Consider the following 25,891-nt stretch of genomic DNA (forward strand, 5'->3'; position numbering starts at 1 on the left):
ACTATGCTCATAAACACATGTAGCATTAGCCATAATGTTAAATATCAATTACAGAAACAGCAGCACTCCAGAGGAATTAGAGAACAACTTCCACTTTTTCCACTACTTTTTACTTCTTATATTACAAAATATGTCGACCCAAGATGTATAATCCTGCATTGTCCTTTATATTCACTATCAAATGCCGAAAGAGCAGCACTCCAACGAAATTTGGAAACAACTTCCACCTTTTCCACTAGTTTTTACTTCTTGTTGTTCAAAACAGATCGACCCAAGATGTACAATCTAGGATTACCCTTAATATTCACTATCAAATGCAGAAACAGCAGCACACCAGAGAAATTAGGGAACAACTCCCACCTTTGCCTCTAGTTTTTACTTCTTGTTTTACAAAATAGATCGACCAGTGATGTAGAATCTAGCCTTTCCCTTTATATTCATTATCAAATGCAGAAACAGCAGCACACCAGAGAAATTAGGGAACAACTTCCACCTTTGCCTCTAGTTTTTACTTCTTGTTTTACAAAATAGATCGACGAGTGATGTAGAATCTAGCCTTTCCCTTTATATTCATTATCAAATACATAAACAGCAGCATTTCAGTGGAAATTAGGAGAAAATATCCACTTTTTCCAATGCTTTTTACTTCTAGTTTTCCAAAATAAGTCAACCCGTGATATACAATCTAGCAATGCCCTTAATATACACTGTCAAATGCAGAAACAGCAGCTCTCCAGAGAAATTAGGAACAACATCCACTTTTTACTTCTAGTTTTTCAAAATAGATCGACTGCTGATGTACAATCTAGCATTGCCCTTATATTAACTATGAAATGCATAAACAGCAGCATTCCAGTGGAAATTAGGAGAAAATATCCACTTTTTCCACTAGTTTTTCTTGTTGTTCAAAACTGATCGACCCAAGATGTACAATCTAGTATTCCCCTTAATATACAGTAGCAGATGAAGAAACCGCAGCTCCCCAGAGAAATTAGGAGACTATGGCCACTTTTTCCACTAGTTTATACTTCTAGTTTTCCAAAATAGGTCGACCCGTGATGTACAATCCAGCATTGCCGTTAATATACAATATGAAATTTAGAAACAGCATTAATTAAGAGAAATTAGGGAACAACTTTTACATTTTCCACTAGTTTTTACTTCATGCTTTCCAAAATCGGTCGACCCGTGATGTACAATTTAGTATTTCCCTTAATATACCTTGCCAAATGCCGAAACAGCAGCTCTCCAGAGAAATTAGGGAACAATTTTCTCTTTTTCCACTAGTTTGTACTTCTGGTTATTGGAAATAGGTCGACCGAGCATGTACAATCTAGCAATGCCCTTAATATTCACTATCAAATGCAGAAACAGCAGCACACCAGAGAAATTAGGGAACAACTTCCACCTTTGCCTCTAGTTTTTACTTCTTGTTTTACAAAATAGATCGACCAGTGATGTAGAATCTAGGATTGCCCTTAATATTCACTATCAAATGCAGAAACAGCAGCACTCCAGAGAAATTAGGGAACAACTTCCACCTTTTCCTCTAGTTTTTACTTCTAGTTTTCCAAAATAAGTCGACCCGTGATATACAATCTAGCAATGCCCTTAATATACACTGTCAATTGCAGAAACAGCAGCTCTCCAGAGAAATTAGGAACAACATCCACTTTTTACTTCTAGTTTGTACTTCTGGTTATTGGAAATAGGTCGACCGAGCATGTACAATCTAGCAATGCCCTTTATATTCATTATCTAATGCATAAACAGCAGCATTCCAGTGGAAATTAGGAGAAAATATACACTTTTTGCAATGCTTTATACTTCTAGCTTTCCAAAATAGATCGACTGGTGATGTACGATCTAGCCTTGCCCTTTATATTCACTATCAAATGCAGAAACAGCAGCACACCAGAGAAATTAGGGAACAACTTCCACCTTTGCCTCTAGTTTTTACTTCTTGTTTTACAAAATAGATCGACGAGTGATGTAGAATCTAGCCTTTCCCTTTATATTCATTATCAAATACATAAACAGCAGCATTTCAGTGGAAATTAGGAGAAAATATCCACTTTTTCCAATGCTTTTTACTTCTAGTTTTCCAAAATAAGTCAACCCGTGATATACAATCTAGCAATGCCCTTAATATACACTGTCAAATGCAGAAACAGCAGCTCTCCAGAGAAATTAGGAACAACATCCACTTTTTACTTCTAGTTTTTCAAAATAGATCGACTGCTGATGTACAATCTAGCATTGCCCTTATATTAACTATGAAATGCATAAACAGCAGCATTCCAGTGGAAATTAGGAGAAAATATCCACTTTTTCCACTAGTTTTTCTTGTTGTTCAAAACTGATCGACCCAAGATGTACAATCTAGTATTCCCCTTAATATACAGTAGCAGATGAAGAAACCGCAGCTCCCCAGAGAAATTAGGAGACTATGGCCACTTTTTCCACTAGTTTATACTTCTAGTTTTCCAAAATAGGTCGACCCGTGATGTACAATCCAGCATTGCCGTTAATATACAATATGAAATTTAGAAACAGCATTAATTAAGAGAAATTAGGGAACAACTTTTACATTTTCCACTAGTTTTTACTTCATGCTTTCCAAAATCGGTCGACCCGTGATGTACAATTTAGTATTTCCCTTAATATACCTTGCCAAATGCCGAAACAGCAGCTCTCCAGAGAAATTAGGGAACAATTTTCTCTTTTTCCACTAGTTTGTACTTCTGGTTATTGGAAATAGGTCGACCGAGCATGTACAATCTAGCAATGCCCTTAATATTCACTATCAAATGCAGAAACAGCAGCACACCAGAGAAATTAGGGAACAACTTCCACCTTTGCCTCTAGTTTTTACTTCTTGTTTTACAAAATAGATCGACCAGTGATGTAGAATCTAGGATTGCCCTTAATATTCACTATCAAATGCAGAAACAGCAGCACTCCAGAGAAATTAGGGAACAACTTCCACCTTTTCCTCTAGTTTTTACTTCTAGTTTTCCAAAATAAGTCGACCCGTGATATACAATCTAGCAATGCCCTTAATATACACTGTCAATTGCAGAAACAGCAGCTCTCCAGAGAAATTAGGAACAACATCCACTTTTTACTTCTAGTTTGTACTTCTGGTTATTGGAAATAGGTCGACCGAGCATGTACAATCTAGCAATGCCCTTTATATTCATTATCTAATGCATAAACAGCAGCATTCCAGTGGAAATTAGGAGAAAATATACACTTTTTGCAATGCTTTATACTTCTAGCTTTCCAAAATAGATCGACTGGTGATGTACGATCTAGCCTTGCCCTTTATATTCACTATCAAATGCAGAAACAGCAGCACACCAGAGAAATTAGGGAACAACTTCCACCTTTGCCTCTAGTTTTTACTTCTTGTTTTACAAAATAGATCGACGAGTGATGTAGAATCTAGCCTTTCCCTTTATATTCATTATCAAATACATAAACAGCAGCATTTCAGTGGAAATTAGGAGAAAATATCCACTTTTTCCAATGCTTTTTACTTCTAGTTTTCCAAAATAAGTCAACCCGTGATATACAATCTAGCAATGCCCTTAATATACACTGTCAAATGCAGAAACAGCAGCTCTCCAGAGAAATTAGGAACAACATCCACTTTTTACTTCTAGTTTTTCAAAATAGATCGACTGCTGATGTACAATCTAGCATTGCCCTTATATTAACTATGAAATGCATAAACAGCAGCATTCCAGTGGAAATTAGGAGAAAATATCCACTTTTTCCACTAGTTTTTTTGTTGTTCAAAACTGATCGACCCAAGATGTACAATCTAGTATTCCCCTTAATATACAGTAGCAGATGAAGAAACCGCAGCTCCCCAGAGAAATTAGGAGACTATGGCCACTTTTTCCACTAGTTTATACTTCTAGTTTTCCAAAATAGGTCGACCCGTGATGTACAATCCAGCATTGCCGTTAATATACAATATGAAATTTAGAAACAGCATTAATTAAGAGAAATTAGGGAACAACTTTTACATTTTCCACTAGTTTTTACTTCATGCTTTCCAAAATCGGTCGACCCGTGATGTACAATTTAGTATTTCCCTTAATATACACTGCCAAATGCCGAAACAGCAGCTCTCCAGAGAAATTAGGGAACAATTTTCTCTTTTTCCACTAGTTTGTACTTCTGGTTATTGGAAATAGGTCGACCGAGCATGTACAATCTAGCAATGCCCTTTTTTATTCATTATCTAATGCATAAACAGCAGCATTCCAGTGGAAATTAGGAGAAAATATACACTTTTTGCAATGCTTTTTACTTCTAGCTTTCCAAAATAGATCGACTGGTGATGTACAATCTAGGATTGTCGTTAATATACACAATGAAATGTAGAAACCGCATTAATTCAGAGAAATTAGGTGACAACTTCCACTTTTTCCACTAGTTTTTACTTCTAGTTTTCCAAAATAGGTCGACCCGTGATGTACAATTTAGTATTTCCCTTAATATACCTTGCCAAATGCCGAAGCAGCAGCTCTCCAGAGAAATTAGGAAACAATTTTCTCTTTTTCCACTAGTTTGTACTTCTGGTTATTGGAAATAGGTCGACCGAGCATGTACAATCTAGCAATGCCCTTTATATTCATTATCTAATGCATAAACAGCAGCATTCCAGTGGAAATTAGGAGAAAATATACACTTTTTGCAATGCTTTATACTTCTAGCTTTCCAAAATAGATCGACTGGTGATGTACGATCTAGCCTTGCCCTTTATATTCACTATCAAATGCAGAAACAGCAGCACACCAGAGAAATTAGGGAACAACTTCCACCTTTGCCTCTAGTTTTTACTTCTTGTTTTACAAAATAGATCGACCAGTGATGTAGAATCTAGCCTTTCCCTTTATATTCATTATCAAATGCATAAACAGCAGCATTCCAGTGGAAATTAGGAGAAAATATCCACTTTTTCCAATGCTTTTTATTTCTTCTTGTTCAAAACAGATCGACCCTTGGGACATCTTGATGTACAATCTATCATTGACCTTAATATTAACTAAAGAGTCGAAAACTAAAGAGTCTGCCGAAAGAGCAGCATTCCAGTGCAAATTAGTAGACAACTTCCACTTTTTCCAATTCTTATTACTTTTAGTTTTCCAAAATAGGTCGACCGGTGATGTACAATCTAGGATTGCCGTTAATATACACTATGAAATGTAGAAACAGCATTAATTCAGAGAAATTAGGGGACAACTTCCACTTTTTCCACTAGTTTTTACTTCTAGTTTTCCAAAATAGGTCGACCCGTGATGTACAATTTAGTATTTCCCTTAATATACCCTGCCAAATGCCGAAGCAGCAGCTCTCCAGAGAAATTAGGGAACAATTTTCTCTTTTTCCACTAGTTTGTACTTCTGGTTATTGGAAATAGGTCGACCGAGCATGTACGATCTAGCCTTGCCCTTTATATTCACTATCAAATGCAGAAACAGCAGCACACCAGAGAAATTAGGGAACAACTTCCACCTTTGCCTCTAGTTTTTACTTCTTGTTTTACAAAATAGATCGACCAGTGATGTAGAATCTAGGATTGCCCTTAATATTCACTATCAAATGCAGAAACAGCAGCACTCCAGAGTAATTAGGGAACAACTTCCACCTTTTCCTCTAGTTTTTACTTCTTGTTTTACAAAATAGATCGACCAGTGATGTAGAATCTAGCCTTTCCCTTTATATTCATTATCAAATGCATAAACAGCAGCATTCCAGTGGAAATTAGGAGAAAATATCCACTTTTTCCAATGCTTTTTATTTCTTCTTGTTCAAAACAGATCGACCCTTGGGACATCTTGATGTACAATCTATCATTGACCTTAATATTAACTAAAGAGTCGAAAACTAAAGAGTCTGCCGAAAGAGCAGCATTCCAGTGCAAATTAGTAGACAACTTCCACTTTTTCCAATTCTTATTACTTTTAGTTTTCCAAAATAGGTCGACCGGTGATGTACAATCTAGGATTGCCGTTAATATACACTATGAAATGTAGAAACAGCATTAATTCAGAGAAATTAGGGGACAACCTCCACTTTTTCCAATAGTTTTTACTTCTTGTTCTTCAAAATTGGTCGACCCGTGATGTGCAATCTATCATTGACCTTAATATTAACTATCAAATGCCGAAAGAGCAGCATTCCAGTGCAAATTAGGAGACAACTTCCACTTTTTCCAATTCTTATTACTTCTAGTTTTCCAAAATAGGTCGACCGGTGATGTACAATCTAGGATTGCCGTTAATATACACTATGAAATGTAGAAACAGCATTAATTCAGAGAAATTAGGGGACAACTTCCACTTTTTCCACTAGTTTTTACTTCTAGTTTTCCAAAATAGGTCGACCCGTGATGTACAATTTAGTATTTCCCTTAATATACCCTGCCAAATGCCGAAGCAGCAGCTCTCCAGAGAAATTAGGGAACAATTCTCTCTTTTTCCACTAGTTTGTACTTCTGGTTATTGGAAATAGGTCGACCGAGCATGTACAATCTAGCAATGCCCTTTTTTATTCATTATCTAATGCATAAACAGCAGCATTCCAGTGGAAATTAGGAGAAAATATACACTTTTTGCAATGCTTTTTACTTCTAGCTTTCCAAAATAGATCGACTGGTGATGTACAATCTAGGATTGTCGTTAATATACACTATGAAATGTAGAAACCGCATTAATTCAGAGAAATTAGGTGACAACTTCCACTTTTTCCACTAGTTTTTACTTCTAGTTTTCCAAAATAGGTCGACCCGTGATGTACAATTTAGTATTTCCCTTAATATACCTTGCCAAATGCCGAAGCAGCAGCTCTCCAGAGAAATTAGGAAACAATTTTCTCTTTTTCCACTAGTTTGTACTTCTGGTTATTGGAAATAGGTCGACCGAGCATGTACAATCTAGCAATGCCCTTTTTTATTCATTATCTAATGCATAAACAGCAGCATTCCAGTGGAAATTAGGAGAAAATATATACTTTTTGCAATGCTTTTTACTTCTAGTTTTACAAAATAGATCGACCAGTGATGTAGAATCTAGGATTGCCCTTAATATTCACTATCAAATGCAGAAACAGCAGCACTCCAGAGAAATTAGGGAACAACTTCCACCTTTTCCTCTAGTTTTTACTTCTTGTTTTACAAAATAGATCGACCAGTGATGTAGAATCTAGCCTATCCATTTATATTCATTATCAAATGCATAAACAGCAGCATTCCAGTGGAAATTAGGAGAAAATATCCACTTTTTCCAATGCTTTTTACTTCTAGTTTTCCAAAATACATCGACGGGTAATGTACAATCTAGCCTTGCCCTTTATATTCACTATCAAATGCAGAATCAACAGCTCTCCAGAGAAATTTGGAGTCTATTCCCACTTGTTCCACTAGTTTTTACTTCTTGTTGTTTAAAACAGATCGACCCTAGATGTATAATCTAGTATTGCCTTTAATATACAATATCAGTTGCAGAAACAGCAGCACTCCAGAGAAGTTAGGGAACAACTTGCACCTTTTCCACTAGTTTTGTTCTTCAAAATAGGTCGACCCGTGATGTGCAATCTATCATTGACCTTAATATTAACTATCAAATGCAAAAACAACAGTACTGCAGTAGAAATTAGGAGACAATATCCACTTTTTCAAAAGCTTTTTTCTTCTAGTTTTCCAAAATAGGTTGACCGGTGATGTACAATCTAGGATTGTCGTTAATATACACTATGAAATGTAGAAACCGCATTAATTCAGAGAAATTAGGTGACAACTTCCACTTTTTCCACTAGTTTTTACTTCTAGTTTTCCAAAATAGGTCGACCCGTGATGTACAATTTAGTATTTCCCTTAATATACCTTGCCAAATGCCGAAGCAGCAGCTCTCCAGAGAAATTAGGAAACAATTTTCTCTTTTTCCACTAGTTTGTACTTCTGGTTATTGGAAATAGGTCGACCGAGCATGTACAATCTAGCAATGCCCTTTATATTCATTATCTAATGCATAAACAGCAGCATTCCAGTGGAAATTAGGAGAAAATATACACTTTTTGCAATGCTTTTTACTTCTAGCTTTCCAAAATAGATCGACTGGTGATGTACAATCTAGGATTGTCGTTAATATACACTATGAAATGTAGAAACCGCATTAATTCAGAGAAATTAGGTGACAACTTCCACTTTTTCCACTAGTTTTTACTTCTAGTTTTCCAAAATAGGTCGACCCGTGATGTACAATTTAGTATTTCCCTTAATATACCTTGCCAAATGCCGAAGCAGCAGCTCTCCAGAGAAATTAGGAAACAATTTTCTCTTTTTCCACTAGTTTGTATTTCTGGTTATTGGAAATAGGTCGACCGAGCATGTACAATCTAGCAATGCCCTTTATATTCATTATCTAATGCATAAACAGCAGCATTCCAGTGGAAATTAGGAGAAAATATACACTTTTTGCAATGCTTTTTACTTCTAGCTTTCCAAAATAGATCGACTGGTGATGTACAATCTAGGATTGTCGTTAATATACACTATGAAATGTAGAAACCGCATTAATTCAGAGAAATTAGGTGACAACTTCCACTTTTTCCACTAGTTTTTACTTCTAGTTTTCCAAAATAGGTCGACCCGTGATGTGCAACCTATCATTGACCTTAATATTAACTATCAAATGCAAAAACAACAGCATTCCAGTGGAAATTATGAGAAAATATCCACTTTTTCAAATGCTTTTTACTTCTAGTTTTCCAAAATACATCGACGGGTAATGTACAATCTAGCCTTGCCCTTTATATTCACTATCAAATGCAGAATCAACAGCTCTCCAGAGAAATTAGGAGACTATTCCCACTTTTTCCACTAGTTTTTACTTCTTGTTGTTTAAAACAGATCGACCCTAGATGTATAATCTAGTATTGCCTTTAATATACAATATCAGTTGCAGAAACAGCAGCACTCCAGAGAAGTTAGGGAACATCTTGCACCTTTTCCACTAGTTTTGTTCTTCAAAATAGGTCGACCCGTGATGTGCAATCTATCATTGACCTTAATATTAACTATCAAATGCAAAAACAACAGTACTGCAGTGGAAATTAGGAGACAATATCCACTTTTTCAAATGCTTTTTTCTTCTAGTTTTCCAAAATTGGTCGACCGGTGATGTACAATCTAGGATTGTCGTTAATATACACTATGAAATGTAGAAACCGCATTAATTCAGAGAAATTAGGGGACAACTTCCACTTTTTCCAATAGTTTTTACTTCAAGTTTTCCAAAATAGATCGACCCGTGATGTGTAATCTATCATTGACCTTAATATTAACTATCAAATGCAAAAACAGCAGCATTCCAGAGACATTAGGTGACTATTGCCACTTTTTACACTAGTTTTTACTCCTTGTTGTTCAAAATAGGTCGACCCGTGATGTGCAATCTATCATTGACCTTTATATTCACTATCAAATGCAAAAACAACAGCATTCCAGTGGAAATTATGAGAAAATATCCACTTTTTCAAATGCTTTTTACTTCTAGTTTTCCAAAATACATCGACGGGTAATGAACAATCTAGCCTTGCCCTTTATATTCACTATCAAATGCAGAATCAACAGCTCTCCAGAGAAATTAGGAGTCTATTGCCACTTTTTCCACTAGTTTTTACTTCTTGTTGTTTAAAACAGATCGACCCTAGATGTATAATCTAGTATTGCCTTTAATATACAATATCAGTTGCAGAAACAGCAGCACTCCAGAGAAGTTAGGGAACAACTTGCACCTTTTCCACTAGTTTTTACTTCTTGTTCTTCAAAATAGATCTTCCAGTGATGTAGAATCTAGCCTTTCCCTTTATATTCACTATCAAATGTAAAAACAGCATTAATTCAGAGAAATTAGGGGACTGCTTCCACTTTTTCCAATAGTTTTTACTTGTAGTTTTCCAAAATTGGTCGACCCGTGATGTACAATCTAGCCTTGCTCTTTATATTCACTATCAAATGCAGAAACAGCAGCTCTCCAGAGAAATTAGGAGTCCATTGCCACTTTTTCCACTAGTTTGTACTTCTTGTTGTTTAAAACAGATCGACCCAAGATGTACAATCTAGCCTTTCCCTTTATATTCACTGTCAAATGCAAAAACAGCAGCACTCCAGAGAAATTAGGGAACAATTTTCACTTTTTCCAATGATTTTTACTTCTAGTTTTCCAAAATAGATCGACCCAAGATGTACAATCTAGTATTGCCTTTAATATACACTATCAGTTGCAGAAACAGCAGCACTCCAGAGAAATTAGGGAACAACTTCCACCTTTTCCACTAGTTTTTACTTCTTGTTTTTCAAAATAGATCGTCCAGTGATGTAGAATCTAGTCTTTCCCTTTATATTCACTGTCAAATGCAGAAACAGCAGCATTCCAGTGGAAACTAGGAGACAATATCCACTTTTTCAAATGCTTTTTTCTTCTAGTTTCCAAAATCGGTCGAACCGTGATGTACAATCTAGCATTGCTGTTAATATACAGTATGAAATGTAGAAACAGCATTAATTCAGAGAAATTAGGGAACAATTTCCACTTTTTCCACTAGATTTTACTTCTTGTTCTTCAAAATTGGTCGACCCGTGATGTGCAATCTATCATTGACCTTAATATTAACTATCAAACGCATAAACAGCAGCATTCCAGTGGAAATTATGAGAAAATATCCACTTTTTTAACGCTTTTTTCTTCTAGTTTTCCAATATAGATCGACCTTACATGCACAATCTAACATCGACCTTAATATTAGCTATCAAATTAAGCAACAGCAACACTCCAGAGAAATTAAGGAACAATTTCCACTTTTTCCAATGATTTTTACTTCTAGTTTTCCAAAATAGATCGACCTAAGATGTACAATCTAGTATTGCCTTTAATACACACTATCAGTTGCAGAAGCAGCAGCACTCCAAAGAAATTAGGGAACAACTTCCACCTTTTCCACTAGTTTTTACTTCTTGTTTTTCAAAATAGATCGTCCAGTGATGTAGAATCTAACCTTTCCCTTTATATTCAATGTCAAATGCAAAAAACAGCAGCTCTCCAGTGGAAACTAGGAGACAATATCCACTTTTTCAAATGCTTTTTCTTTCTAGTTTTCCAAAATCGGTCGAACCGTGATGTACAATCTAGCATTGCCGTTAATATACAGTATGAAATGTAGAAACAGCATTAATTCAGAGAAATTAGGGAACAATTTCCACTTTTTCCACTAGTTTTTACTTCTTGTTTTTCAAAATTGGTCGACCCGTGATGTGCAATCTATCATTGATCTTAATATTAGCTATCAAATTTAGCAACAGCAGCACTCCAGAGAAATTAGGGAACAATTTCCACTTTTTCCAATGATTTTTACTTCTAGTTTTCCAAAATAGATCGACCTACGATGTACAATCTAGTATTGCCCTTAATATACACTATCAAATGCAGAAACAGGAGCACTCCAGAGAAATTAGGGAACAATTTCCACTTTTTCACTAGATTTTAATTCTGGTTATTGAAAATAGGTCGGCCGAGCATGTACAATCTATCATTGACCTTTATATTAACTATCATTTCAGAAACACCAGCACTCCTGAGAAATTAGGGAACAACTTTCTGTTTTTCCACTAGTTTTTACTACTGCTTGTTGAAAATAGGTCGTCTGAACATGTACAATCTTACATTGCCCTTAATGTTAACTATCAAATGCAGAAACGCAGCATTCCAGTGGAAATTAGGAGACTATTATAGTTATAGCAGCATTATAGTAAGTAAGGGAACAAATTCTTTTTTTTCCGAAACTATTTCCTTCTTTGGTTTCTGAAAAGAAGATGGGAAGGCCACATTATAAAATATCAAATTCAGAAACAACTGCATTCAATGAAATTAACGGACAAGGTATACTTTTTACTATGGTTCTTACTTCTTACATCCAAAATAGTTCGACTAAAGATGTACCTTTTGGGCTGGTTATTTATTATAAAGTATCTCAATAATAATAAAACGTTGCTTTGACTGTGGAAGAAGAGGGGCATCTTGGTGTGGATTCGTGATATAGAATAGTTAATGATAATGAGGTCAATTAGAGCTGATAGATTTGTGTGCAGAACAGGAAGAAGTGGTTAAGCCTTGTAGTTGAGATGGTTCCATTAACTGGAGCAGATTGATGAGGGAAGAATTCGCAATTGCCTTTCTTGTTGTGGTACTAGGGGAAGATACAAGGCTTGCTTGCGGTTTTTGAACAAGAGTAGAAGGATCTTAGAGAATTGGGAGTGAGCGGAACACTCGAGTGGCTCAGCCTCCATGAATTGTAATCTCATTCAAAATCCAAGAAATTAATTTGATAAATGAAAAGTTTAGCTTTCTTATTTAAGGTAGAGATTCAAAATGTAAAAAAAGAGACACCCTAAACTTTGAGGAGAAATAATTTAAATCATTAATTTAATTTTAATTTATTGCTTGGATTTACCTAATTTTTTACAAACATTATTTTTAATGAGTGGACCATTATTGCACAAATAGCTTTAAACTACACATCTTCATTTAAGGTAACATAAAAATAGTGATTTAAAAAAATTATATATGGAATATTTCAAATATCAAAAAGTCCATTTTATTACTATTCTTAATTTAAACAATTATTTATTTACTTTTACGAGTATATACACGAAGTTTTTCAGTTAAAAATAAATTATTACACAATTAAAACAATTAAAAGCTCCTTTGGCCCTTATTTCCTCAGCACTTCCAGTTCCTTCTCAATAGCTCTTAATTTCTTTTCTACAACAGTTTCTTTATAAGCTATAGCTTCACTTCGATCTTTAATTTCAGCCATTAATGTTGCATAATTTTCTGGAATTTTGTTTTTCATTTTCTGTAGGGCAACTTTGTATGTTAATACTTTCTTACGAGCATAAATTAATTTCGCTTTCAATTCGTCAATTTCCTTTTCACATTCTTCATGTTTTATTTTCAATTCTTCCAGCTTCAACAAACAAAACAAATTTTTCGTTAGACATAAAAATATTAATTTTAAAAATTGATGTTACAATAAATAATTTCTTCTAAATGTATTCATAGCTAAAGTTAATCTTGTCTTATCGATGAAAAAATGAAAATAGTAAAATTGTTCATAAATAGCATAAAAAAAGAGGGTAGCTTAGGTGGAAGGTGTACACTATAACAGAAAAATATTATTAAATTTCTCCCTACAAATAATGCAACAATCTCTGAAGGCAGATAAAAATTCACAACTAATTAGAATGTTAAAAAACAGCAAGCTATAATGGATAAAAAATTTGATTTTTTAGTTGTAAGTACTTCTGGGATTTCAATTCAGAGCTGTAGGTATCATATACGCTATTCTATGAAAATTCTACGGAACAAAAGTTTTGTCTTGAGAGTTTACTAGCAGTCTGGAAAAGATTTCAATTCACCCACATTTTTACATTTATTTTTGAGTATTCTCCAAGGTCTGAAAGAGGAAGTAGACTAATGTGGATGTGTACTAATAAAATTGAACTAATTGGTTCCTACAAGTTCTAATGTGAACATCTGAATGAGTGTTATCAGCTAGAGTTTGCTATGGGATTTCTAATCAAAACAGTTTCTAATATTGACTACTAGTGCAGGTTTTTAATGTATTATTTGAGCACTGTAGGTGTTAGTTCGAGGAAAACTTCAATATAATTAGAGCAATAGGATTCTTCAATAGATACGATTTTATTGTCAATTGTTTAAATTCTATTAGGTATCTAAAATATTCTTAATTTATTAAATCTGAAATGATAATAGCGTACGTACGGGACTATTTATTTCACATTTATTAGAGACATTTATTAAATCAAGAATAACAATTTTACTAGTAAAACACTGTATTTTTTTAATGTGTGAACGATTACTGTTCTAACAGCTTTAAACTATACAACTTCATTTAAAGTAACATAAATTCTAGAAATCTGTTAGTTGATTTCATGTATTACAGATGCATGACCAGAGTCCTGAAACTACAGAACAATTACATTCTACACTTACTGTATACCTGTAGTAGAAGCGACTGCACACACATAACATACATTTAACAGATGGAAACAATAAGTTTGATGATTGGTCAATTTATAAATTTAATAAAAGTAATAAGAGAAAAACAGAAAGAGTATTAAGTAGTTTTTTAAGAGCATACTAACTTCTCTTGTCAATTTTGCTAATTTTTCATTGCTTACGTCCTTTTCAATTTCTAATCTTTCTTTTAAATAGTCGAACTGCTTCTTTATCTCGATGGTTTGCTGCACCTGAAATATTATTATGTAATAATAGTTTGTATGCTTAGGAACGAATGGATGTAAAGCAAAATCCTTGAACCAAAGAAAGCCTATTACCGCTTCCCTTGCATGCACTATAGTTGTCTGCAGAGTGCTTTGATGAACATGTAAGCTTCACATATTCATTAAACTTTAAGTACTTTTTGGTTCCCTTTATATTTTGTACATAATCCAGAATTCCCTTAAAGACCCTATGTGGTAGAACAATTTAATAAAATTTGACGGCTTTTATTAGTTGTGAATAAATAATTACAGCTATTTCATGCAAAAGATTTCTTTATTACAGGTCAAATATTTCTTTTGTGTTTCTATAAGAAGTTCTAAAGTTATTTTATTTGTGGCCAACAAATAGCTCGCAAGAAGTAAATTAAATAAACTTTTCCATTTGATTATTATTACAAAGTTTCTAAGATTTCTTTCAATATCGGACATTCAAAGTGTCAAATTATTATTATTATTTTATTTAAGCGCGTCAACATCTGAATCCATTGGGGCCCAAAGCAAGTGGCAAGCGCCGTCCGTGCGCTTTGAATCTCATTCAATCAAGGAACATCATGGTTCTAAAACGCTTTAAACAATACTTTACACTATGAACAAAATCTTCTGTACATAAAATTCAGTTTTAAATAAAAAAGAATTGATAAAGATCATTTCTTTAAACCGAACAAAAAATAAATAAAAGTACAACGAAATTCAATTTGTTAAATTTCTTTTCCCAGCACAAAAACTTTCTGAATAATTTTTTTTAACAAATCCTATTAACTAACCTCAGATTCCTTGTTTATCAGAGCCCTTTTTATCTCCTCATTTTTCAATGAATATTGCTGCTTTAAACTTTCTATCTCATTTTTATGCAATTCTTGCAACTTGCTCATTTCAGATGTATAATATTGAACACTAACATTTTTAATTCTTTCTTCAGCTGATGACATTTCTTCCTTATGTTTGGCTATCAGTTTTGTTTCAAGTTCTTCTAATTCAACTTGTAATTTTTCTTAAATTAACATTAAAATTAGTAAGATAACTAATTTGAAATAAAAAACTAAAAATATTTAAAGCAAAACTTACTTTGATATTCGAACTCTAATTTTAAAATTTCTTGACTTTTATTCAATTCTAGAGCTTTTAATCTTTCTATTTCTTTTTCCAGTTTATTTATCTCTTCAATTTGGTTTTCGTTGATGAGGCTTACTTCGGGAAGGATATTATCACCAGTGAAGGTTGCAGTGTCTACTTTAGTACAATTAACTTTTCTTAATTTTGAAATATTTTCTTCCTGGTGAAAATAATATGAATTTATTTTTTTCTTGTGCGCCAATAAATTTGGTTTAATTATTGGTGAGATCGTTAAATAAACAAGCAATAATTCTCAAAATAATGAGCATAAAAAGAAAGCTGGTTTTAGAATGCTTATTTTGAACTATAAAAGTTATCAAAAGCATGTTAACGAGCATCCAATGGCTTTAATTTTGCTTGAAGGAACTGTACAAAAACACTTGTTCTGATACAATTAATTAAATAAATTTTCAAAAGTAATTTAATATGTATGTGTTAGTGAGGACAGCGTAGGACCCTAATACAAAAATTATTACATTAATAAAGTAGTATTACATTGATTGATTACAAAATAAATTGGTTCTAATTAGGAAATCTATCTATTAATTAAGAAGATTAGGATAAAACAGAAAAAGACGTGGACTGTGATTTAAATCTTTCTCGACTTTCAAGTGTAACTTGAATAGAGTGAATCGAGGCTGACAGATGGCCGGTGGCGGAATGTGAGAGATGGATTCTTTCTGGTGCGTTATATGCACCTAAGTGATTTAGTTAATTCTAGTATTCTGAAAATCAACAATCTGCAAAGTAATCTGAATAGTGCAGAAGGATCCGTTTTGTAAGTTAAAAACCAATTAAAATTGTCCGCTAATACAATTTTGTTTAAGGGTTAACGTAAAAAAACTGCACGAAAAAGCACTAAGTTCAGAAACGCCCAAGTTTTGGTCATTTTTTTCCCCTATAAAAAGTAAAATTCCTAAATTTCCTTTAAAACAAAGAGATTTTGCTCGTTTAAAAGTATATAAATATATATTTGCAACTACGAGATTTCGAGAAAGTTTCGACAAAAATGGCAATTTCAGAAATTCTTATGACCTTTTTTTGTATCCAAGGTAGCGTCTAAAGTAATGGTTCAAGCCAGTACAATTATACAATAATCAATTTTCCATATTATTTTCATATACATACTAATAATATTTAATATTGATTTTAATTTGCTACTAGTAATGAAAAATTTAGATAAAAAATACCTTTTCTTTCAATGCCTCTCTTAATTGAGAATTGTCTAATTGTAATTTTAAAATACGTTCTTCAAATTCTAATTTTAATGTTTTTTCTAATTCAACATATTTTTGTTTTGCAAGTGCTACTTCCTCTCTCATTTGATGTAAGCTAATCTTACTTCCATTTGGTGCAATTATTATATCAGTCTGGATTTTATCCTTAAAATAAATGGAAAAAATATTAGAATCAAAGAACACAAATACTTTAATTTTCAAAATTATTGTTTAAATGTAATTATGTTCTAGCTGACTTTAACTAATTAATTAGAATAAGAATACTTTCGACAAATAAAAAAGAGGCAACGAGAGTTAAAAAAAAAAAACTTTCCAAACTAGGAATCAAACTAGAATAGACCATTTGCGATTCGCTACGTATCCATACATAACCTTGAGAGATAAAATCTAAGGGTGTTTACAGGCATTCCGTTTCAATCTCTTAGATTAAGAAGGGGTGCCACCTTAAATTATAGTCATTTTTGACCAAGAACTAGAGAGAAGTTTGTGAAGGACACTAATTCACATTCTTTGTCACAAATTAACATGTTTTAAAAATATTTCATCTCTACAAATAAATACTGTTAACATGCTCCAATCGGAACTGGACATAAATGCGAGCAGAAAAGTTTAATCAAAGAGGAGAGAAGAGTCTAATAAAAGTAGCCAACCAATACACACATTAAATTAACCATCTACAAAACAATCCTCCTACGTTGTCCTGATTGGGGCTTAGATAAGGAGCTTACTAGTTAGATGAGTTCTGTATAAAACTATGGGAGGAGATGCCTGTGATGAAGACTACCTTTGAACCAAAAAAGTGGAGAAAGAGCTGGGCTAGGCGAGAAAAAACTCGGAACTGAAAGAGCTATTTGAAGATCTAGAAATAAGCGCTAAGTTTACGAGGCTCTGGGCAGCTGGGACAACATCTAAGCCATATTGCTGGGTTATTAATCCAGAATTAAGAAGGAAGATTTGAGGAGATAACCGAGAAGGAAGATAGTAGAGCTCTTCGTTTACTTTTTTTAGCAGGTAAGAAGTTCTCGCATTAAAACCATTGTTATTTTTAAATGTTTATAAAAGAGAAAAGCATTGCACAATGAAAAACTAATATAAAAATAAACTTACCTCACTAACATGATTATATTGTAACTCATTTTGGATTTTTTTAAGTTTACATTCGAGATCTCTTTTATCTAATAAAACAAAAATAAGTAAACTGATTCTACTTGTACATGAAAGGTATATCTAATTAATTCAGAATTAGGAAATAAAAATAATTTACCTTCATTCAATTCTAAAATATGATTTTCTAATCGTTTAACGTCCGTTTTTAATTCATCTGTCTGAATTTTCAATTCATCTTTTTCTTTAATGTATTTATTAGTTATCAAAGATTCTTCTTCAATCTTTTTTAATAATTTATCTTTAGACTCTCGTAATTCTATGTACAGTTGTTTTACTTCATCGTTCTCATTCAATATTTCTTCCATCTTTTTACTAAGATAAGAATGACAATTATAATTATACGATACTATTAAATAGTAATAAATTTTATTTAACCACTTATAAGATATAGATTATTAACAAATGATTAAAAAGACAAAAATTACCTCCACTCTAATTCTTTTTCTTTAAGTAAAACTTGATGGTGGTTATTCAATTTCGCCATTTCATGGTCATGAAATTGTACATATTCTTCACCTTGACGTTGCTTATTCAATTCTTCTTTTTTTAACTGTTCTTGTAAAGATTTTACTTCATTTTCTAAAGAAATTATTTTATTTAAGTTAGCTTCTTTTTCTGTTTTTAATTTTTCTAATTCCGACTCAAGTTGATCAATTTTCTCCGATTGTTTACTATCCGTTGCATTTTCCATTGATTCCTTCAGTAGATCTTTTAAATTTACAACTTCTTTCTGAAAGAATATAAAGCAATGATATAACCTGTAACTAGGACTAATCCATTGTTACTTGGATACTATTAACTACTAAGAGCAAAGTGGGGTTGTTCAGTCGCATGTACTTCCATTTGTTAACAACCCACATTATTAAAAGCCGGACATAACCAAAACTATCTCCTAAAAACTGGTCTAAATTTTACACATGACACATATTTTACAACAATAATGAAATCTGTGGAAATTATGATATTTTTAATTTAAGAAATGAACTGCTTTGGACAAAAGTAAAACTAAACCCCATATAATTTTAAAAGCTTAGAATTTTTCTTCCCCGAATAATTAACGCTGTTTAGATTGCAAACCAACAGTTTGAAGTAGTACTACATTTCAATTTTTTTTAATTTAATCCTTATCATAATTACATAAATAAATACATCTTATAATACATCCAGCCACCAAGCAGCATTAAAAGCGAGAGATACTTTAGGAAACAGCCGATATTTAAGACTTTACTGCCAATCACACCTTGAGAATATTAAGGATAGTCAAATTCGAATTTTCCTACAATGTTAATAGAGGCGAGACAAGTTTAAAAAATTCTAAAAATATGAAAGACATTCTTTATTTCTGAAAATATAAAGTCTAAAAGTCGCAGCTATCTGGTGGCTTCGTGGGATCATAACTGATTTACATAAAAAAGTTCTTACCTTAAAATTGTCCAACTGATATATATACGATTTTTCCTGTTCTCTCAATTTGTTTATTTGCAATTCTTTGTTCTGAATCTGTTCTTGAAGCTTCTTGATCTCATGTCTTTTACTTCTTTGTCCTAATATATTAAATTAAATTTACGACAAATTATAATTTTGCTGAGAGATTTAAAACTGAATAAACAAACCATTTGTTTATTCAAAAATATAATTATAACAATTACCAATAATAGCTCTATGTAATTCAGCCTTTAATTTAGAAATGATATCTTCAGTATAATGGTTATGAGTTTTATGTACATTAGACGTCGAAGAATTCGATTTTTTATTTTCATTTCTTTTACTTAAACCAAATTGGGTCATTGAATCATTATCCAATTCGTCTGATGAACTTGTACTAAATAAACGTAAACGCGATACACTTTCATACTGTTCTAGGTCATTCCTTAACATGTTACATTCAGCCTGCAATATTAAAAACAAAGTAAAAACAAAAAATTGAATTTAGCAAAAATAATCTGTAATCTCAGTTTAGATTGCAATCTTCATCAAATTTTCTAGATTTGCTTCTTCTATAAAGTCCTATTGACCATTTAGAAATGATAAAAAAAGTTGAAAAAAGTAAAGTAATAATTATTGTCCTAAACTTGTACTTAACAAATGATGCCAATCAATAAATAACACCGTAATTGTACTAGCCATCACGTTACCTGCAAGGCATTCATTTTTTTTGTTAGTTCAAGTTTTTCCATATTCGCCTGATCTAATAATGCTTTTACTGTAGCTTCTTGTCTAACAGTTGCATCACATTTGTTTAATAATGTTGCAACATGTCTGCTTTCCATTTCCTCAATTTTCTGTTCAAGCAATTTTTGGGCATCTTCCTAAAAATAAAAAAAAACTATAACGTCTTTTGCAATCTCAATGTGGCTGAGTTGCTGTAAAATCAAATTAACTGAAACTTAACCAATCTCAGTAGCAGAGGGTACTACAATATGAATATAAGTGTATCTTAAAATAGTGAGTTGGTAAGGTACTGGTGGATTCGCTAAAACCATTTCGTATTTCAGCTCTCTATGCAGGTCATGCAATAATTCGAGTGGAAGTGGATTGGAGTGCCAATTAAACTCTAGACAGGAGCAACAGCAGAGAGCCCTGAATAACCATCTGGTTGTTCCTAAACCCCTCATGTAAAGGGTGTAATTATCAATGTTTTAACTAATGTTTTAATTTTAATCTGAAATGAGCGCAATATATCTGGGAGAGAGAATACTAGTGAAGACTTATAAAGTTTTATTATACTTTTTTAAACACTGTTAATATAAAAAACGTAGGCTTGAATATTTCAGAATGTACATGACTTTAGGATCGAGTGGAAAATCCATCACGATCTACAAGATCTATAATGGTTTATTACTTTAAGTGTTTATTCGCTTAATGCACCATCACTACAAGCCCTGCGCGGCTGTTGGTCAAACTAGTTTATTGTTCATATTGTTGGGCTGGGATCACAGTAAGAACGTAGATGATCAAAGAATTGACTAGCCCTCTTAAGGGAAAATGAGTATGATCTGATGTGAACACCCACACAACTTTCTCTTGCTTCAATTTTCATTCAAATCGGTAAGAATTTTTCTTCCAATTTTCTGCAAATTCGGAATCCAAGCAACTCATTTAATCGTCCTTATACTGAATGGCACTTAATTGGACACTTAACTCAACCAATCTGGTCTGGAAACCAGAGAATTAAGATGAGTGGTTCAGAAAAGAAATAAGGACGGACAAAAAATGTTTAAATGAGTCAACTTGAGTTTCTTTGGGGGAAACTAGAGCTCTTTTATTTCTAAATACTTGACAAATCAGAGTTACTGAGGTAAAAAAAATTCATCAAATCAATCAATGAATGAGATCAATAAGTAAATATTATATACCTTTTCCCGAATTTTTTGTAAAGCTGATTCATACTGCTGTTCTAACGAATTAATTTCTTTTCTATGTTTTATCTTTAACGTTTCTATTGTATTTTCAAACTGTTTGTCTCTGGCAACTAATCCGTCACAACGTTGCATTACTTTCATTTGTTGTTCAAGATTAAGTATTTGCAATTTCAAAATTTCAGATTCATTTTTCCACTGAAATTTAGTTTTCATTATTTTATTTGAAAGAATAGTTGTAACTTTTAAAAAAATGAAGAAGGAAAAATATAATTACCTCATTCCGTTCTTTTTCAACTTTCTTGTTCTCCTCCAATAACCTACTAATTTCATTTTCAAGTTCACTAATTTTTTCTCTACTTAACGCTAAAATAGATTTCATTTATTTTACTTTTATAATAAAAATGGTTCAAGTCCATGGTAATACTACTAAGTAGAATATAAAGTCTTTAGGAATAAATCGTTCAAATGTACACATTGTTAGCCAACATTTAATTGCTACAGTAGATCGTAGCTTGCAACCGGTAGAAACTTAACTGTTAAGAATATGAAGAATGTCAAGGCCATTTTATAATGTAGGATAGAAAAAGATTTCATTGTCAAACAATTAGTAAAAACATTTCCGATGATATGATGAACGCTAATTAACATCGCAAAAAATCAGGCGCGAACACTCACAAAGACTTTCTCTTATACCAGAAAAATTCAATACTTTTTTTTTTTTAGAACTTGAAACGCGTATTAGAAGAATTTCAACACATATATAGAGTTTTTGTTTCTACATATCCAACTTTAAAAACACAAAACAAACAAAAACTTGGACTTTTTAGTTTTTCACAAGGACTGACCTTTTTCTGATACTAAACGTTTCTCAAAGAATCGGTAACTTATCCCTCAGAGGGAATGGAATAATCATTGGACTTAGCTTTATAATATTAATATGTAGTTTGGACTTCGAAGAAAAAAAAGGCAAGATATTCTCCCCAAAGCACATAAGAAACGTAAATTTTGAAAACGTAAATCGTTTTGTGTAGCTCTAAAGATTAAGAACGTCTCCAAAAACGGTACTAATATTGAATATAATCTGCATTCTTCTATTAGATTATGGCTTTCAATTCAACTGACTCCCCGAGTGGAATTAGGTTTCAGGAAAAACCTTTTAAGTGAGAAAAAAAAGCAAATCTCAGGTAAATCAAAAGGACTGATCAATTAAAACAAAAAGATGTTTAGGAATTTAAGCTTATAAAGCTATACTATATTCTTACTTAAGCTTTCATTAATCTGCTTATTATTCGATAGGATGCCACTTTTTTCAGTTTCACAAATAGTCAATTTTCTTAAAATCTGTTTCTTGCTGCTTCTTTCGGCATCAAGTTCACTCTTTAATCTTTCCATTTCTCTCATTCTAACATCGTACAATACTTTTAGTTGTTCTATACTATTCAAATCTATTGCACAGAAGGAAAAATAATTAATTAGTTATAATAATATGCAAAATATTTTAATTAATTTTAAAAAGTACCTGCTTGTTTATATGCAGCCATATGAGATTCGTTTTCTGACAGATTTTGACAAGACTCGTAACGATGCGAAGCGATACCATTGTCTCTTGTTCCGTTGTATATATCACCTTCACAGTGCAACAAACAATAGTTTTATAATACTAGACTGCATATTATCTAAAAGAAAATTAATTAAATAAATATCCTATTTCGAAATTCAATTTTTGAGAGTTTAATCAATAACACGCAACCAAAACAGTTTTGCAGTCTTGTCAAATGTTCGATACTTTGATTCTACGGAAGTACATATTGAGCCCGCTTAAACATGTTAGAAGAAAAAGATCCGGGTCAATGTGCATCCCTAGGTGAATGTCAGCTTTCTAGACGAAATGTAAAGTATTGTGAATTTTATAAAATTAATAAAAAAATATTTTCAAGGACTAACTTGTGGCATTAAGAACTGATAATAGTATCTAAGATGATGATAATACGGTTTGCATTTTGTTTTCGGAATTAATTGGGTCGCTCTAATGTGAGTAACTTGATCACAAAAACGTCTGCAAGAACGAAGCTATGAACTATATAATGCGTTTGCATAAAACCAAAAATGCAGGAACTTTAACAATGGGAATTAACTGAGTCGCCAAAAGACTGATTTTTTATTAAACTTTTTATGTTAGAAAGAAAGCTAATGTATAATAAACTTTTTATTTAAAAAATAAGATACATTTTATGCCCTTTTGCCTTTTTAAAACAAAAATTTTTGTTTATAGAAATGATTCTAAGAGTTGAGAAATAATTAAATGATTCAACTGTACATAAGTGAACTTCAGTATGAAAGCATTTCAAACATAATAAGTTTCAGTTATGCTTACCATTCTGTGCAAGTGTAGGGATGGCACCATTACATACTATACGATTCTTACGCATATCTTCTCTAATTTGTGCGCCCAGATAAACGTTCCCATTGATGTGAGAACCTGAATCACAGCTTCTATCACTTCCACTTTCAAAACTTCCTGTGAGATGTTGAACGTGAGATCCTGCAAAACACATATCAGTAATTTATCACAAACGACGTGACAGGACAAAGTAAACTCTTTTCTTCTACGAACCGAGATATCTCTTAAGTTAAGGTACACGTCGAAGTCAACTATATATACATTAATAAAAAAAACCTAGTAAAAGAGCCTAGAGGAAATAAATAAATTTAGATACAAAAGATCTTTGACAGAATGCTATTATAAATGCAATTCATTCGCAGACGATGTACACAAAATTTTAACTCTACAAACAGAATCTTAAGTTTTCTGCAGTGAATAAAACAATAAAGCGATCCCTACATTTGTGGCACAGTTTCCAGTGTCAAACTAAAGAATCAGTTGCTATGCCGAAATGAGATTCTTGGAAGTTTCAATTCTCAAAGTTTTATTTTCCTTCATAATTCTTCTTAATCATGAGGAAAAGTAAAAATTTATGAATATTATAAGAATCATGGAAATTAATTCTGGGTTAGAAGATAGCATCGCTATTGAATTACTAATACTATTTAAAAACAGAAAAAAAAAGATGTTTGTAGTAAAATTGTAGCTTCAATAAAAGCAATAAATCTACATTATGATCAGCAACTTACGAAAATATGCCTTTTATGCTTAAAAGAGCTTATTTTTCATTCAGTGATTAAGAAGGAAAATCCTTATTTAAACTTAAATCTACGAGAAACAGAAATTATCACAATCGTGTCAAAATTGAGTTGGAATGCCAAAATTGAAATAGTTAACAAGAAATACGGTTTTAAATTTTCTATAAACTTTGAATGTTAGTTGCGCAGAAATAAGTCTGTTAATTAAAATATTTTTTCTAGAAAAAAAGATCTTAAGTAGTTCATAGAATCTGGAAAACTCTGATCACTTTATTTATATTGTCATGAGTGCAGTTAATTGACGATGTACTACAATTTGTACTAATAATTTTATCCAAATTCTTTTTAAACCTGCAGAAGAATTAACTCCGCTTAACTTATTTGAAGTATAGTACCAATTACTTTTATGGGAGGGAAAACGGAGACAATTATAAATTGAGGAGTCGTATTCTGATGCACAAATCATTCTACTCTATCTTCCCACTGACATGCAGAGTTTAGAAGAATGTTAGTCTTCCTCCAGAAAAAAAAGAAGTAAAAATAACGAGTTATTTAAATTATTAAAATTAAAATGTTAAAGCCTTATACATTTGATTTCATAAGAATCGATTGGGGGAAATGAAATTTCTGTAATGATTTGGAACTCGAGTCAACCTTGTACAAATGCTTAAGACGAATATTCTTTCCCAAGAAAGAAGCAAAAAACATATTTTAATTAAACAAAAATTAAGTAACTAAGTAGGATAACGCATTCTAATTGCAAAAGAAATGGCACTTTGGCATTAAAGATAGTGAGGAAATGGCACTGCCAGACTAAAAATAAAACTTTGAATTGAATGTCAAAATAACTTACTAATAGAACTACACTGACTGCTATTTCCAGAGGAGGCATCATCATCGTCTTCTTCTTCTTCAATTAAGTCATCAAAAGCGTTTTGAAATAAATTATTCAGCTAGACAAAAAGTAATAAAAATATTAAAATTCTTAATTTTATATGAATGTTTGTTCATTATAGACTTTTCTTTTGGATTTCAGAAGTAATTATTGTTGGGTGAGGAAAAAAATTGTTACCTTTAGGTTAATTACTTAACTATCTTGCAACTTGTCCGAAAAAACTTTAATAAACAGGTCAAAAAACAATTACCACCACGACTAAAAGAATTTATAAGAGTCACAAAAATAAAAAATATTTCTATACACTCTACCTCGGCTTTTCTTTTTTTCTCTTCGGCTATGAATTCCTCTTCTTCTTCTCTCTGATTGGAATTATTCAGCCGTATACTATCTGAACCTTGAAATAAACTAATTCCAGGCATATCCATGATTGGAATTAATCTTCTACTTAAATTTATAAAATGTAGAAAATCAATGAAAATTATACAATTAATATAAACAATATAAGCATAATATTATCTTCTCAAATCATTTAAGTTCACATGACATTTAACATTAAACTCAACATATGATCCAAAAGACCCGCCAATAAGAC

General features: G+C 32.3%; 1 protein-coding gene across 2 annotated transcripts; it reads right to left on the reverse strand.

Moving 5' to 3' along the window:
* Positions 1–12,492: 12,492 nt before the first annotated feature.
* Positions 12,493–25,881, reverse strand: LOC141454499 (uncharacterized). Of its 2 annotated transcripts, none has more exons than XM_074128787.1 (18): positions 25,608–25,881; positions 25,255–25,354; positions 23,635–23,802; positions 22,780–22,887; positions 22,523–22,705; positions 21,535–21,623; positions 21,255–21,455; positions 20,034–20,207; positions 19,548–19,788; positions 19,321–19,442; positions 18,324–18,628; positions 17,996–18,210; positions 17,839–17,906; positions 16,684–16,875; positions 15,446–15,653; positions 15,145–15,371; positions 14,243–14,347; positions 12,493–13,041 (listed from the first exon to the last, which is right to left on the reverse strand). In XM_074128787.1, the coding sequence occupies exons 1-18, from the start codon at positions 25,722–25,724 to the stop codon at positions 12,787–12,789; spliced, it is 3,078 nt and encodes a 1,025-aa protein (XP_073984888.1). In that variant the 5' UTR covers positions 25,725–25,881; the 3' UTR covers positions 12,493–12,786. The 2 variants fall into 2 exon arrangements, with proteins under 2 accessions (XP_073984888.1, XP_073984889.1); XM_074128788.1 differs by lacking the exon at positions 25,608–25,881 and adding an exon at positions 25,474–25,493.
* Between the last annotated feature and the right edge of the window lie 10 nt (positions 25,882–25,891).

This window comes from Rhodnius prolixus, unplaced genomic scaffold (genome assembly GCF_049639745.1).
Source record: "Rhodnius prolixus isolate KJV_2025 unplaced genomic scaffold, Rpr scaffold_9, whole genome shotgun sequence".
NCBI classification, from domain to species: Eukaryota; Metazoa; Arthropoda; class Insecta; order Hemiptera; family Reduviidae; genus Rhodnius; species Rhodnius prolixus.